General features: G+C 30.8%; 1 protein-coding gene and 1 pseudogene across 3 annotated transcripts; both read left to right on the top strand.

Annotated features, from left to right (window-relative positions):
- The first annotated feature begins 506 nt into the window (after positions 1-506).
- LOC107028026 lies at positions 507-3,882 on the top strand. 3 transcript variants are annotated; one of them, XM_015229078.2, is made up of 4 exons: positions 507-936; positions 1,815-1,868; positions 2,266-2,328; positions 2,820-3,882. In XM_015229078.2, the coding sequence occupies exons 1-4, from the start codon at positions 705-707 to the stop codon at positions 3,635-3,637; spliced, it is 1,167 nt and encodes a 388-aa protein (XP_015084564.1). In that variant the 5' UTR covers positions 507-704; the 3' UTR covers positions 3,638-3,882. The 3 variants fall into 3 exon arrangements, with proteins under 3 accessions (XP_015084564.1, XP_015084562.1, XP_015084561.1); XM_015229076.2 differs by having other exon boundaries at positions 508-936; positions 1,809-1,868; positions 2,823-3,882; XM_015229075.2 differs by having other exon boundaries at positions 508-936; positions 1,809-1,868.
- A 1,708-nt stretch (positions 3,883-5,590) lies between these two features.
- LOC107027982 lies at positions 5,591-7,465 on the top strand (annotated as a pseudogene).
- Positions 7,466-15,772: the final 8,307 nt, after the last annotated feature.

Below are 15,772 nucleotides of genomic sequence, written 5' to 3'. Positions count from 1 at the left end.
TTAGATAATCGTATATTATACATATGTATTTGTATATATGCCAAGCGAGATTGAGAGAGAAGCGAGCGAGAGAGGGCAGAGAGTAGAAGAGAGATAAATTGTATATGCATATTGGTTAGATAATTATATATTATACATATGCATTTGTATAAAAAAAACAAACGAAATTGGGAGAGAAAGGAGAGGGGCGAGCGAGATTGAGAGAGAAAGGAGAGCGGCGAGAGAGAGGCCAGAGAATAGGAGAGGTGTGAATTGTATATGTGTATTGATTAAATAGTTATATATTATACATATGTGTTGTATATTCTGGCGAATTATGCATATATAAATGTAGCTAATTATACAAACTCGAAATTATCCTTATATAATTAATATATAATGTTAGTCGTGAGTAATACTTAGAACAAATTATATCTATGATGAATAATCAAATCATATAAGTTTGTTTGACCGCATAATTTTATCCTAAAAATAATCAGTCAAATTAAAATCTCGAAAGTTGCACTAGTATTTCTGCTCTTTTTCCCACACTCCTCCCACTGTAACTGTTTGTTCTTTTTTTCGAGTTTCTACAAACCACCAAACCATTAACTTTTTTTTTTTTTTAATCATTAGCTCCATTTTTAATCACTCTTGAACCTCTTTGAGCTAATTTTTCATGTATGTTGAAAATCCCCTTTTAAGCAGCAGAAGGAAGCTAATCAATGTCAAAAACAATTGAAATTCCACCTGGGTTTACAAAAACATTGTGCAAAAGAATGAGTATCGATCACGATAGTTACATGCAAGATGATAAGAGGAAAATTGGGTCTGTTAATGAACTTTCTGGTAGAAGGTGCAGTTTAAGAGAAAGATTTGCCCCAAATCTGTATATTCCTGTCCAGTTTCAGCCCCGTCCACGTACACCGGGCCGCCCTCGGAAACAGAGATCAGATGGTGAGCTTACTAGTTTTGCTTTTGATAATCTTTTATCTGAGTTCATGAGCAACATTCCCAATTTGGGGGTTTTCGTTACGATATCTGTATTAGGGTCGGACTAAATTACCTGTTGTTGCATGTTGTTGTTAAATGAGGAGCATTTCTAATTTGATTTGAAGTTTGTTGTTTCAATTTAGTAACATTGTTTGATTGAATACAAAGTTTAAGAAATAATAGAAGATTTTTTATATTTACCAAATTGCCCTTATCAAAGTCGCTTTAGTATTCCCTCCATCTCATTTTAATTTAATCGGGCACGGAATTTAAGAAATAATAAAGACTTCAAAATATTTATCAAATTACCCTTCAAAAGAAGTACACCCTCCGTTTCAAAAAGATTGGTTTAGTTTGACTTGGAATGGAGTTTAAGAAAAGTACTTTTTAATATTGTGGTTGTAATTTAAAATTATGTCAAGTGTATCAAAATACCTTTTAATCTTGCGGTCTTAAACATGTCACGTGGAAAGTTAAACGGAGGGAATAACTAACTTTTCTCTTTCCTCATATAAATATTAAAATACTTATCTTTAAAATTAAGTAGGACCAATAAAGGTAAAAAAAATTATACCTTTAAATACTTAAGATATAAGTAAATGTAACTTTTTTTTTAGATTGATCAAAAAGGAAATGGTGCTACATAAAATTGGAAGGAGTGAGTATTTTTTAAACATTTGATTAAACGTTTAGTAATTTTCAAGAAGTTTTATCTTTTAAAACGTCCCGCGTCTTCTTAAGCTAAAGCTTCAGTAAGTTCTAACAGTTAAGCATATATCTTTTTCCTTTACTTCTTCCAATTTCTTAAACTAAAGCTTTCCATGTTGATATTGAAGTGACAGCTTCACAATCTTCACGACGCAGACCTGGTCGCTCTTCCAAACAGAATTCAGATGGTGAGCTTCTACCTTTTCCCGCTCCGTACTTTTGCTTCATGACTAATGAATTTAAATCCAGAAAGCCAACATCCTGTTGTGTTTCATGGTTTCTTATCATTGAAAGTTCCTATAGCTGACTAGCCGTCCCCAAGTTGTTTAGATATGAGGGTAGTTGTTGTAAATGAATTTTCGTTCAGGTTTGCTATTTGTAAAGCTTTGATGTGAAAAAGGAAAAGAGGGAAATGAGAGAGTATGATATAGTTGAGACCACAAAAATATGTTCCACTGTTAACTCTATTTACTTTAAGCTAAGTTTCAATCGTTAAGCATGTATTGTTTTCCTTTACTTGATCCACATTCTCAAACTATGTCTTCCCATGTTGTTGATGTTGGATTCCATCCATGGCAACAACAGAAATGCCAGCCTCGCAACCTTCACTGCGTCGATCAGGTCGCCCTCGGAGAAAGATATCAGATGGTAAGCCTCCTCTTTTCCCCACTACTTATTTTTGCTTCATGATTAATGATTTTTAATCTAGTGAAGTAACATTCTGTTTTGGTTCAAGGTTCCATTTCCTTTTTTCCTATGTGGAGGTTACTATTAAAGTAGTTCACATATTGTTTAAAATTCCAACGTATATGATAAATGTGCATTTGATGAATTTTTAAAGGAAGAAACAGGATCAACGAGGGTTCATATAGCAGACCTGAACTTGTTCGTATTGGTGCTATAAAATTATTTCTTTTGTTCCTGCACTATCAACATCACGGAAAGGAGAACTGGTCACCTCTGTTATCATTTGTCTTCCATCAACTTTTTTCTACATTTTTTCAGTCCAAGATTCCTGTTAAAAGACCGCGTCTTTACGTTTTGCCAACATGAATTAGAATTATGTTATAATGATGAAACTTCTCAGTAAGTTTTAACTTTAAATGTTGATGTTGTTAATGTGACTGCCACTGTTCCAGCAGTTTCTCCTCCTACACCACCATCGGGGTCGACCAGAGAAGTTCCAGTACAAGTTTCTGCGACTGCAAATGCTCCAGAGCCAGTCACTCCACCTCCCGGGCCACCATTGGGATCAACCAGTCATAGTCCTTTGGAAGTTCCCGAGGATGAGCAAATAGAAACAAAGTTAAAGATAAATCCTTTATTGAGACTGAAGAAACCCCCAAGTACAAATCAAACGCCCGAGATGCTTGACGAAGAATTGAAGAAAGTAATTCTTAAAGTTCAGTATATATTGGTGCAGAAGCTGCTTACTTCTAGGAACGACGACGTTGACTGCATGGTTCATCAGGCCAATACTACCTTTACATATTTGAAAGGATTTGGTGTTGATTATGGCTCTTTCTACAAAGACGTCACAGAGTACATTGAACATCGCTACAATTTACATGATGCAGAGAGAGAAGAAAACTCATTGTCCTTCTCGGTGTGGGGAGGAAATTATCTAAATGCTATGCGTGATGTAAATGATGTTGATGAGGTTATTGCTCGTACTCGTGGAGAACAGGAGAAGGTCAAAGAGAAAATTGGATCTTTGAAGAGTCACATTGAAGTTCTGAAGCAAGAGCTAGAACGTGTGGAACGCGAAGATGAACGTCTGAAACATGATATGATAAAATACAAAGTAGCACAAAAAGTTGCAGAAGCCAAGAGACGAGAAGTTGGCATACAGTTGGAGGCAGCTCAAGTAAAGCTAAGGGAAATTAAGCAACGCAAAAATGCAGCTCTCGCAGGGATTGAATCCACCACTCAACGCCTAGAGTCTACATATCGTTGATCATCTCGGTTAGTTGGACTTTGCTTCCTCTTATTGAACTAGATCACCTGCTAGATAATCTGCAAGTCTTCATGACTATTTTGACATGTTTTGGGAACAGGCTGTTTCTTCGTTTAGTTATCGGTATGTAGTAGATTCTCCTTAAAGTTTCTTGTCATGCTTTTAGCCTTTTAACTTGTGGGCTCAGATTGCCTTTTTAACTTCAGTTTCATGGATGGCATTGATTCCACCCAAGGATCGCAAAATCAGCCCATAAAATCATGATCCGCCCAACTCATTTAAGTTTGAATAGGTTAATAACACGCTTATTTTGCGCGTGTTCTCAAGGTTTGATGGATATAGAGGTTAGAAAATTATATATATGAAAGTAATGAATGAAAACATAGCTTAACAATGAAAATTAAATTTATATTTATTCGAGTTGATAAATTATAATTGTTGAAAATATATTGCTCATGAGTATGTTCATGAGAGGAAACTAAGTATCCCATTATATTGATGGGAGACAACAAGTGTATCCCATGAAATTAGTGTGTTAAGCTAGAAAAAAAAGTAGGGAAAAAAAGGATATCTCTCGAACTATCGTAAATGCTATACAAATATTTTGCGTTATATTTTTGAGAAATTAATGTCCTAATCATCTAAAAAATTAGAGCATGTATATCCTTTATACTAATGGATATACACGTGTCATAATTTCATTCATTAACCCTATATTTATTAAATATTAAAGAGACAGATAAAATTGTAACACGTGTTCCTATTTAGTCTTCCGTTAGAATAATAAGTTTTTTGACAATAGGCGCATCAATATCTCAGAAGTATATGTTGAAAGATATCTACATATTATTTATGATAATTCGAAAATATATTTATTCCTTTTCCAAAAAAAAAATATGGATCACAGCTTAGGATTCTTTGTTGGAAAATCTTTTGATGATATTTTCTTCTACGTTCTAATAATTAGTTACTATTTGCAGTTTCACATGCATTGAATATTTTCCTGACAAGGCTAAAGATAAACAGAGAAGAAAACTCTAAAACTTTCCATTTGTATCATTCGAGAAAAAAAAAATTGTTTTGTTTTGAGATTATTATTAAGTGATCCATTCCGTCTTTACTTTTGATATTCAAATTATATAAATTTTGAGTTATATTTTGAAATTTATTTATCATTATTTTAACATAAGAAAACCTTGTAATTTGTATTAATATTTTTTATATTTTGAGTTCCATTTTATTTTTTTTTAATAGAAACAACCAGAATTGGTCCTTGATATATCATTTTTTAATATCTTAATTTTATTTTAAAATATTAAATTGTTCTAATCGTCTAACTTTCGAAAAAAATAAAAGATATTAGATGAAAGTAAATTTTGTTCAGAAGTATTTTTGACGTTTTGACCAAACATAAATTTATTTCTCTGTTGTCATCATAAATGCATTTCAAATTAATTAAGCAATTACAATGAGACATTTCAAAAAAAGAAAAAAATCAAAACTAGCAAAATTGATAGTTTGGCCAAACAAACTATTCATCACCTTTTGAACATGTTAAATTTTATATTTTAATAATTATATTAGATATTGAATAATATTTAATAAGAAAGGTAAAAAACAGACACAAAGTTATCGATTTTTAATGATCATGAATTTTTTTTACAGTCAAAATATAAAAAAATTAGTCAACATTTCACGATATTTTTTTTATCATATTGATATGCAAAAATTGTAATCTTTTATACTTTTTGTACAATTTTAAATATCTAAATTCTTTTATTTAAAAATATTAAATCAATATAATCTAAATTTAATTTTAAAAATTAATTAAATTAATTTTTAACGTAATAAAATAATTTTTTAAAATGAACAAATTTTATCCAAAAACTATTTTTAAATTAATTTATTTTACGCAGTTTTTCATGGTTTTGTCTCTTTGTTTTTTCCCTTTTTTCCCACCGTTCATTGACTTCCTTTCCCATTTCCTCCTCTGCACTTTTTTTTTTCAGCTAGCTCTTTTTTCCCATCTTTGAACTCCAAAAATCATAATCTACGTTCGAATTGGCTGACTCGAATCAACAATCTTTCGTCTAAAAAAAAATCTCAACAATGACAGATAAAAATTATTTTTCAGAAATACCCCCTGGATTTACCAAATGTGTGCCTAGAAACATTGAAACTCCAACAATTTATTCTCATCAGAGTGAGAAATTTATGGATGATTTCGAAAGAGGTAGACAAAAACTCCCTCAGATACCAGTTTCAGCACAAGGTAAGCTTCAATTTTGCCTTTTTTCGTGTTTATGAGTTTTGAATTCTAAAAAAACAAAACAATTCACTTAATTTTAAATAAATTATTTTATTAAATATTAAGTTGATCTAAAAATTATTGAGTTTTATCGGAATCGTAACCGTAACTATGGCTCCAGCCCCTGTCCTACTACCCACTTTTGCTTCATTGCCATTAGTTTTTTTATGCAAAAAATACTAGAATTTTGATCGAAATTTTAGAGATATAACATAATAATACTAAGTATAAATCTCTCAACTTAATTTTTTTTATAATTTTATATACCTTGTGATTTACGTGGCATACTTCATGACTTCACGCAGTTGAGGCGCTTGGAATATATTTGAAAGTAAAAAAATGTACAAAATTATTAAAAAAAATATGTTCAGGGGATAAAAAGACCATAATTTAATTAAAATATATTTCTGTGATTTTAGTTATAATCTAGGAATACTCGTACCTTATTCCTAATTACGGGAGGGGAGGGAAAGGGTAAAATAGGAAGCGCACCAAGTGAACTAGCCCTCGATTTCGAGGTTTAATGTTGGTTCTGGTTCAATTGAATTCATAATGTTAAAGTTTTGATATTATTGATTTTGAAATAAAGTATCGAAAAATACTAAATCTTTTTTGATATTGTTGATTTTGAAGCTTCATCAATGGCAATGCCAACAATGCCATTGGGATCAAGTTTAAATACTCCTCTAATAATCATAGATGAAGAAGAACATAAAGATGAAAAGATAAATCTGAATCCGTTGTCATTACTGAGTCCACCACCGAATCAACGTATTCGGATTAATGATTTTTCATCTCCTCACATCAACGAGGAATCAAAGACCATAATCTCTCAGGTCAAATCAGTTTTGGTGTTTCAGCTCACCTCTGGAAGCACGAAAAACATTGAAGCAATGATTAAGTTCGCGAACAATGCCTTCTTTAACTTGGATTTCCTTGAAGCAGACTATTCATCTTTCTACAACAATGTTAGAGATTTCATTGCGTATCATTATGATTTGCTCATCGCTAAGAGACAGAGAAATGCAGGCATTTCCTATAGAGCTGAAGACTAGATATGAAAACGCGATAACTTGTGCAAATGATCTTAAAGATGAGATCTTTCAAACACAAGGACATATCGCGATGGTTATGAAAAAGAAAGAGAGTTTAGAAAGACAGATAGTAGACGCGATGGAACTGATTGGTAAGTTGAAAGAATGCGTGGCTGTTCTTAAACAGGAGGAAGGGGCATTGAAATACGAGGAACAAAAATGTGTTGCAGCGTATGAGATTGCAAATCATGAAGTGCAAAAAGTTTGTAATCAAGCCGAGGCAGCTAAGAATGTACTGAGGGAAATTGATCAGCGCGAAAATGCAGCTCTCAATGGCATTGAGTTAGCCTTTCGTCGTCTAAAAGCAATACAATCTTAGCTTAAGTTTCAGATACAATGTACATTTTTTAACTGTTTCGCAAATTTTATGGTGTTTTTATTGTGAATATGATTGTAGCTTCAGTTAGTTGTATGCGTTTTAGTCGTTACGTTTTGGTGTGATCGTGTGAAAATAGAACTGATTTCGATTCTACTCGTGACAACCAGGTTTGGAAGTAGCAAACTGCAGGGGATTTTAGGTAGTTTCTTTTGAAGTTAGTATCAAAAACTGTTTAGTTAGGTTGCAAGTTGCACGAATTATTTAAATGGAGAAGGATAGAGGGACGGGCCTATTATATTCGAGGTTTGAAGGTTGTGATTATAGATGGATTTTTGGTCGTTAAAAATAAAAGATTAGTCAAATAGAGAAATTATTCATCAATGTTATGTCTTTTATCACTCACTATGATGATATAATTTTGTTTCAAAGGAAGAAAGGATAAATATACCTCAAATCATCGTAAAATTTAGTGGCGGATTCAAGATTTCCATCAAAGGAGGTTCAAACTCAATATTCCATATATAAACATAAAAGTTCTTAAAAATACCTTAAATATAAAATGTAATTTTTTGTCGAGGGGGTTCGGGTCGGCATACTCTAGGTCCGTCCCTGTCGTAAATAGTATGTAAGTACCGTCCGTCATATTTTTGGAACATTGTTGATCCTACCATCCAACAACTAAAGTATATATATCCTTTATACTAACGGACATACACGTGTTATAATCTTACCCACCGATCCGATATATATCGACGAATACGATTGCATCACGTGTTTCTGTTTAATCTTACGCTAGTGTGAAGGCCATATAAGGTCTAATTTTTGGACGACAGAGGCATCAATATCCCAAAGCATGATGGAAGGTATGTATATACCAGTATATTTGTCCTTTTTCCCTTTTGTTTATTTACTAGTGATAAATGACAACTCCATTGTTCTGCTTTAACTTGTTGATTTGGTGATTAGATTGCTCTTAATTTGGTTTTTTACATGTGTAACAACCCTGCAGTTGGTGTTCAAGGTTGCGCGGAATCATTCAAACCATCGATTAATCAGTCTGATGCAGCAACCATAGCTAAAGGTAGTCCGATTAGTACTGTGGCGAGAAATCAGTTAGGCCAATCTAATACTTCACCATCTATGCAGCCACAGTCGGGATTGCTTAAAGTAGTGAAGACAGAAATTGAAGACGTTGCACCTGATAATTTTCAAGGAGTTGTTCAAAGGATAAACGTTAGTCCCTCGATAGTAGAAGAAGGGCTAATGACTAACGTTGTTACTCGATGTGATCATAAAACGAAAGGAAAACGTTGATAATGAGTCAACTTGCAGGATTGATGTGAATTTCCTTCAACAAGTAGCAGTTGCATTTGATGAAGTAAAAGAAAGCAAAAAATTGGCGAAAAAAAACAGTTAGCATGAAACCGAGTCTTGAACCAACCTTTCTAGCCATTGCCAAGAAGTACGGAGACATTACAAGTGATTGACTTCTGTAGTAGAAGCTATATGTAAGGTTGTTCAAGAACTCCAACAGAAACACTTGGCTGGATTCGATTGTGATCTGTTGAACTCCTATTGCTCTGTAGTCAGAGATGCTGAGAAAATGAAGGTGAATGTCAAGTGGCTAAAAACTCGACTTGATGAGATTAAAGATGCGGTACATTGTATTATTGAGACAAAAAAGCTCAACAATGAGAAGAATAGGCTCGTGGAACAGATTAATGATGATAAGAAGAATCTTCAATCGATGAAAGATGAATTAGAGAAACTCAAGTCTGAAATCGAAGAGAGGGAAAATCTGCTTGACTTGGATATGTTATTGACCGAAGAAATGAGCAGTTTGATCAATGATCGGGCACTCAGAATTCAGCAGTTTCAAAACATGCCGTTGATGGAGGCATTTCCATAGTGTGGCTGTTCTCAAGGACATATCGCGATGATCATGAAAACAAAGGAAAGTTTAGAAAGACAGATAGTGGACGCGATGGAACTGATTGGTAAGCTGAAAGTATCGTGGCTGTTCTTAACAGCAGGAGGATGGGGCTTTGAAATACGAGGAACAGAAATGTGTTACAGCGTATAAGATTGCAAACCATGAGGTGCAAACAATGTGTAGTCAAGCCGAGGGAAATTGATCAGCACGAAAATGCAGCTCTAGTAAGCCTTTCGTCGTCTAAAATCCATATAATCTTAACTATAGTTTCAGATACAATCTACATTCTTTTACCTGTTTTTAGCATATTTTAAGGGTGTTTCGATTGAGCTTTTTAGAAGTAAAGTTAACTAAATACGCGAATTCCTGTGAATATGATTCTAGCTTCACTCTTTGTATGTGTTTTAGCCCTTACGTATCGGTGGGATTGCCTGAAAATAGAACTGATTTTACTCTATCTCATGACAACTAGGTTTGGAAGTAGCAAAATTGTAGGGGCTTTCAGATAGTTTCTTTTGGTGTTGGTGCATTATGTGGTACTGATAATTGTTGTTGAAGAAGTGGAACCTTCATCAGATTACTAAAAGAAACTATCGACTTTAAACGATATTGAATAAACTAGAAACAAGTAATGTCAGGGAGGATCCGTTTTGGTCTGTAACGTCTAAAAAGTGTCCGTTTTGAAGCCGGACTATATTGAATGAATCAGGGAGGTCCTTTATAATCTGTAGCGTCCAAAAAGTGTTCGTTTTGAAGTCGGACTATACACGGAATCGAAAGAAAATAGATTTAGGGATACTTGAAAATTTGCTCACCTATAGGGTTAGGCTGATTTTTCTTGGGCTTTTTTCATTTCTCTTATAAATTATTTTGGGCTTCTAACTTAACTAATACAATATACAGAGTAATACGACAATTAGTATGTATACAAAAAAATAATACTAATATTATAACTTTCGATAATATAAAATATAGATACGCAATATAAACTAACAATTAATATAATAAATATGAAACTTGAAATAAAGTAGCGAGAATTGATTATTTAAGGAAAAGAGGCGTAAAAAGGTAATAGTAATTTTAATAATAAAGCATATAATTTAATGAGTAGTTGTAGAAATACGACAACAAGGATAATAACAATAATAATATAGTAGCAAAAATAGAAGTGCAAAAAGATAATTTGACACGTTATAAATTTAGAAGCTCAAAAAAAATGAATTAAAAGGAAAGGAATATTAAAATTGGATGTCAACCGCATGTATTTATAGTGTGAAAAATAATAAATATGATAAGTAAAATAAATAAGAGGGATAATAAATTTGGTTGTGCGAGGATGAAATAGATAATCAAATTTGGTATGTTGCTAGAAGTAAGTGACATGGTCAAAGTTATAATATTCGAGACATAGTTTTATTACATTATTAAATCGCTAATTTACGATTATATTATTTTAAAGTATTTTACACCTATCTGTCAAACTAAGTAGTTGTGAAGACATGATTTGATAGAAAATATTATTGAGATAAATGTAAAAAACACACATAAATTATCTTATTTTTTAGTTTCAAATTTAAACTATTGAGAGTATAAGTTTCATATCTAAATTATCATTTTTTTAGTTTGAGAAACACACCTCAGTTGTGTGTGTAAAATGCTCTCTTTCTTTTATTTGAAAAAATATTGACACATAGCATTTCACGTTGGATAAAATATTTCACCTTGACAAAAATTTAATCATAAACTATTAATATTAATTAACAAATAAAGATTAAAGTCACCCTCCTCCCCCCCAATTATATCCCATCGTATTTAATTCTCTACTCCTAATTTTTGTTCTTTTATACTTTTCTCATTTTGTTTTAGATATGTATCTACATATATTTTTAGAGAATTTTTTTTTTTTTGTAGGTTTACGAATATAATATAAGTAAATAAAAAAATTTTAAAAAGTTTTGCCGCTGCAAGTAAAAAATATTTTTGATATGGATATAAATTAACACTAAATGAGAAAAAATTTGAAAGCGAAGGTTTAGATGGAAGTTGATAGAATTATTTTTTTAACTAATACCAATAGTTTATTTAATTTTTGTCAAGGTTGAAATATTTTGTCCATGTGGAGTATGATGAGATTATTTTTTAAAATAAAAGGGAGAGTGCATTACACATACCATGGTGAGAGTGGTATAAAAGAGAGAGAGATGTGTTTCTCAAACTAAAAAATTATAGTGTAGGTACTAAACTTACACTCTCAATAGTTTAAACTAAAAAAGAGGTATAGTTTAGGCGTGTTTTTGACACTTATCTCAATATTATTTTATGTTAATTGAAAAAATAACTATTTACATTTTACAATTTACTCCCCCTTCTCATTTTATGTGGTATCGTTTTCTTTTTGTTCAGTCCAAGAAAAATATCACATTTTTTTATATGGTAAATAGTTAAAGATACAATTCTTTTTTTATCCTTGTTGGTATCACTTAATCTTAAAGATAATACTTCAATACCTTTATAATGAGAAAAAAAAGTCAGTCTACTTAAAGTAAAAATATGTCAAATATATGAAAATATCATTAAATCTTGTGGTCCTAAACGTGCCACGTGAAAATTTGAAATGCAGAGATTCCTAAAAAGGGAAAAAATTATTCTTTTGAAAATGGACGAGAAAATAAAATTAGGTTAAAAAAAATGTACGGCGAAAGTATATATATTTATCGACCTTGAGCATAAACTTCTTTGTGAAAACATACGCCCAGTTGAAATAAAGTTCGAAAATTGAAGCTTTCGATCTACCATGACTGTGCCTTCAAAAACTGAGAAAAGAATATATGTCCTTGCTCTTCGCGCCCCCAATGCACCACGTCCGACGGTTTCTAGGGCAAAGAAGAAATCAATGCCGCATGAAAAACATCAAGTTGCAGAGACGATGGCTTCTACCTCTGTTGAGATTTCAGGATGTGGCTCAAAAAAAAAACCTACACCAGGGCCGTTTTACCCATCCAATATAAAACATCGAGCCTCTTCAAAGAATCAAGAACCATGTGGTAAGCAACCGCCTATTCCAACTTATTTGTTTTCTTAATTTAAAAATTTAACTAATTTGATTCATCAAATAGAGTTAATGATACTTGATGAGAGGTAGTAGATGTTCACTTAAATAATCGGACTCGAAATAGCCGATGAATTAGGAATCTAGGGTTTTAGATCCAAATATCTTATATGTCCAACTATTGGATGATAAAGATACCCAATACTTGTGTTAGGGGTGCTTTTTGAAAATTAAAAAATTAAATCAAATCAAATTAAATTGATGAATAAAAAATGACAATTAATATATATATATATATATATATATATACATACATCTTTACTTTCTAGTTTGATTGCTATAGTTTTTAATTGGTCATCCTAAAATCTATTTATATTGAAAATAACTTGTTTTTGAGTCATTTAATTAATTGTCATTATTTGATTCAATTATTAGTAAGACATCATGCTAAATTAAAATTCCTTAATTTTTTTTCACACAAAATAAATTATAATAGGTTCTCGAGTTAATTTCAGAGACATTCCTATAGATTTGATTTCATAAAACAAGCTTTGATTTGTTATAGTTTACAATATTATGTTTATCTCCCTTATATTTATCTCCTTGTGTCAATTATTTTAACTTGTTTATCTTTAATGTTCAAGATGATGTGGCACTATCGATTCGTCTTCGTGGTCTTCGTCGTAGTCGTCGTCCTGATATTGATGCTTATGAAGAGACACTTGTTAGTTCCTCGGTACGCCCAAAAAATTCATGCACTGATTCAGAATCTGACATGAAAACAAAGTCTAGAATTGAAGTTAATGATGAAACACTCAAAATCCAAGAGATCCAAAACATGTCCCCAGTGGAGGACTAACTCAATATTGGTAAGACATTTTCATACCCTTTTTATCAGTCCCAAAAAGAATGTCATGTTTTTTTATATAGTAAGTAATTAAAGGTACAATATCGATTTTATCCTTACTGATCCCACTTAATTTTAAAGATAATATACTAATACATTTATGAGGAGTGAGAAAAATGAGTTAATTTTTCGAAAGATAATTTGATAAACATTTCAAAGTCTACATTACTTCTTAAATTTCGTGTCAAATCAAATTTTACCACATAAAATGAGACAAAGAGAGTAGATAGTTTCAATGTCCGAAAGAAAGACATCACAATGAAAAAAGGTTAAACACTTGTGAAAATATAAACGTTGGCACTTATTTATAGTGTGTGATTTGATCAATGTGTACTTTAGGCTGATGATTTGTGACTTATTTAGTTGATTATGTGGTTATAATATATGATGTGTCTATCAATATAAATAGTGTGTGCTCTTAACATATTTTTTTTTTTTTGCAGATTGTGAGAGGATGAGTTACTTCCATCCATGCTGCTGCAAAATCATTTTCATTGTGATGTCTTTCTTTCAAATATTGAAACTATCTATCATTTATCAGTTAAATGTATTAGTACTATAACTTTCGAATTTTTCGAAATGTTTTGTTTAGACATTCGCTACTGTTTTATTTAATTTAAAGACTTGGAGTTATATTGTTGTGTTTTTATAATTCCTGTTTAGACTTATTTAGATATTGCATGAGTTAGAATGTTAAATATTGATTTTCCTAAAAAGAGGTTGGTGTAGGGTGACAGTCACAACGATTTGAAATGTGATATATAACGACTTTTTGATAAATGCTATGTAATTTTTTTTTTTTTTAACCAATAGAGTGATTAAACTGGTGGAACAAGTGATATCTCATGAGGAAAGTCAAATATTGATTGTTTCAACAAGCGCCTTTTCAAATCAAACTCATCCAGTTAGATTTATCTTGTGCGATTTATATCTACTATCTGATTTGTCAAACAATTACTAAACTAAATTGACTTAATATAGTTGAATTGATAATCTTGAAGATAAATTCTTATACTTTTGCATATAATTTGTCATTTAAAAATGTGCAAATTTGCTCCAACTTTCATGTGTTGATATGTTTTCATCAGACAACTCAACATTCATCAGAAGGAAGATTGACAAAGTAAGAAAAAAAATAATTTTTAATTAAGATAACATTAATTTTACGTTAAATAAGAATGTTCATTATTTTTCTATTGAAAGTGTTTTGATTAAAGAGAAGAAGAGGGAAATACCTTGCCTTATTCTAGGAAATATTAAATCAAGCGTGAAATTTACTTTTTTGAACAATCAACTTATGTATTCTTAATTTAAAATCACGTGTCATAGCTTAATTTATTTCATCTCCTCATAAACATTTCCCTTAAAAATATTGAAGTGTATTGGCATTATATTTTATATCAAAAATACAAATTTTATTTTCAAATGTAATTTTTTCAATATATTTAACTTTTAGAAAACAAGTAATGCAACTTCTAAAAATAATTTCATTTTCTTCAATAAGATTAGCCAAAAACTTTATGTAGTTTCTTATTTCTAACTCGTGGGGATATAAAATTTATTTTTAATATAACATATAATTATAAAACAGACATAACATAAATAAATAAATAAATAAATAAAAACTAATTATAACAACAACAAATATTTAATAATCAAAGCTACTAAAAAAACTTAACCAAACCCCATAATTTCATTAAAAACACTTTTTAACTTTTTACAAATCTGATATTTTTTTTCATTTTTATTGTTTGTATTATTTATTTTTTTAAAAAAGAATCATTTAAAAAAAAAACATCTTTTTTTAAATAAATTTATTAATATTTAATTTTTTTTTACTTTTTTAAACTCCATAAATAACCTCTATAAATATCATTTGATGTAAATATGAGGGGCATAAAGTATAATTTTGAATTTTTACATATTCCTTTCACTAAAATTTAATTTTCCCTCCTTTATTTGACTATATGTTTGTCCTTTTATTCAAAGAAGTTTGACTATTTGTCTTTCTCTCTCCTATTCTATTTTAAATCACTATGTTGTCTCTTTATTTAATGTCCAAAAAAGTATCAATAAATTCATCAGAGAGTACATAACAGGCCTTGAATTTAATTAAGAGAGAGAAAATTCAAAGAAAATGGCAAAAAGATTTTCTCTTTCTCTCTCATTAGTGTTTTTCTATAAAAATAAATAAATTAAGATATGCTAATAATAGTAAGATGACAGAGACAATTTTTTGGTACTTTTAGGTGCACCAACTGTCCTCCAATCACCCCTTAAAAAAAACTCAAAAAATAAAAATTATTAAAGAAAATCACTAATTTGAAAGGTTAAATAGTAGTGGGAACCATTTTAAAAATTAGGGTATAAATGAAAATGATTTTGTTTGATACTATTTATAGCGATCCCAAATTATTTTTGACTTGCTAAACTTTTATTTAAATTTTTGTATTCTGAAGCCCGAATGATCAATTTCTATCAAAATTCCAGGAAGACGACCTCAAGACGTAATTCTGACGGTTTCG

This window comes from Solanum pennellii, chromosome 8 (genome assembly GCF_001406875.1).
Source record: "Solanum pennellii chromosome 8, SPENNV200".
NCBI lineage: Eukaryota > Viridiplantae > Streptophyta > Magnoliopsida > Solanales > Solanaceae > Solanum > Solanum pennellii.
Note: the sequence above shows the minus strand (reverse complement) of the source record. Positions and strands in the feature narration are given on the sequence as shown.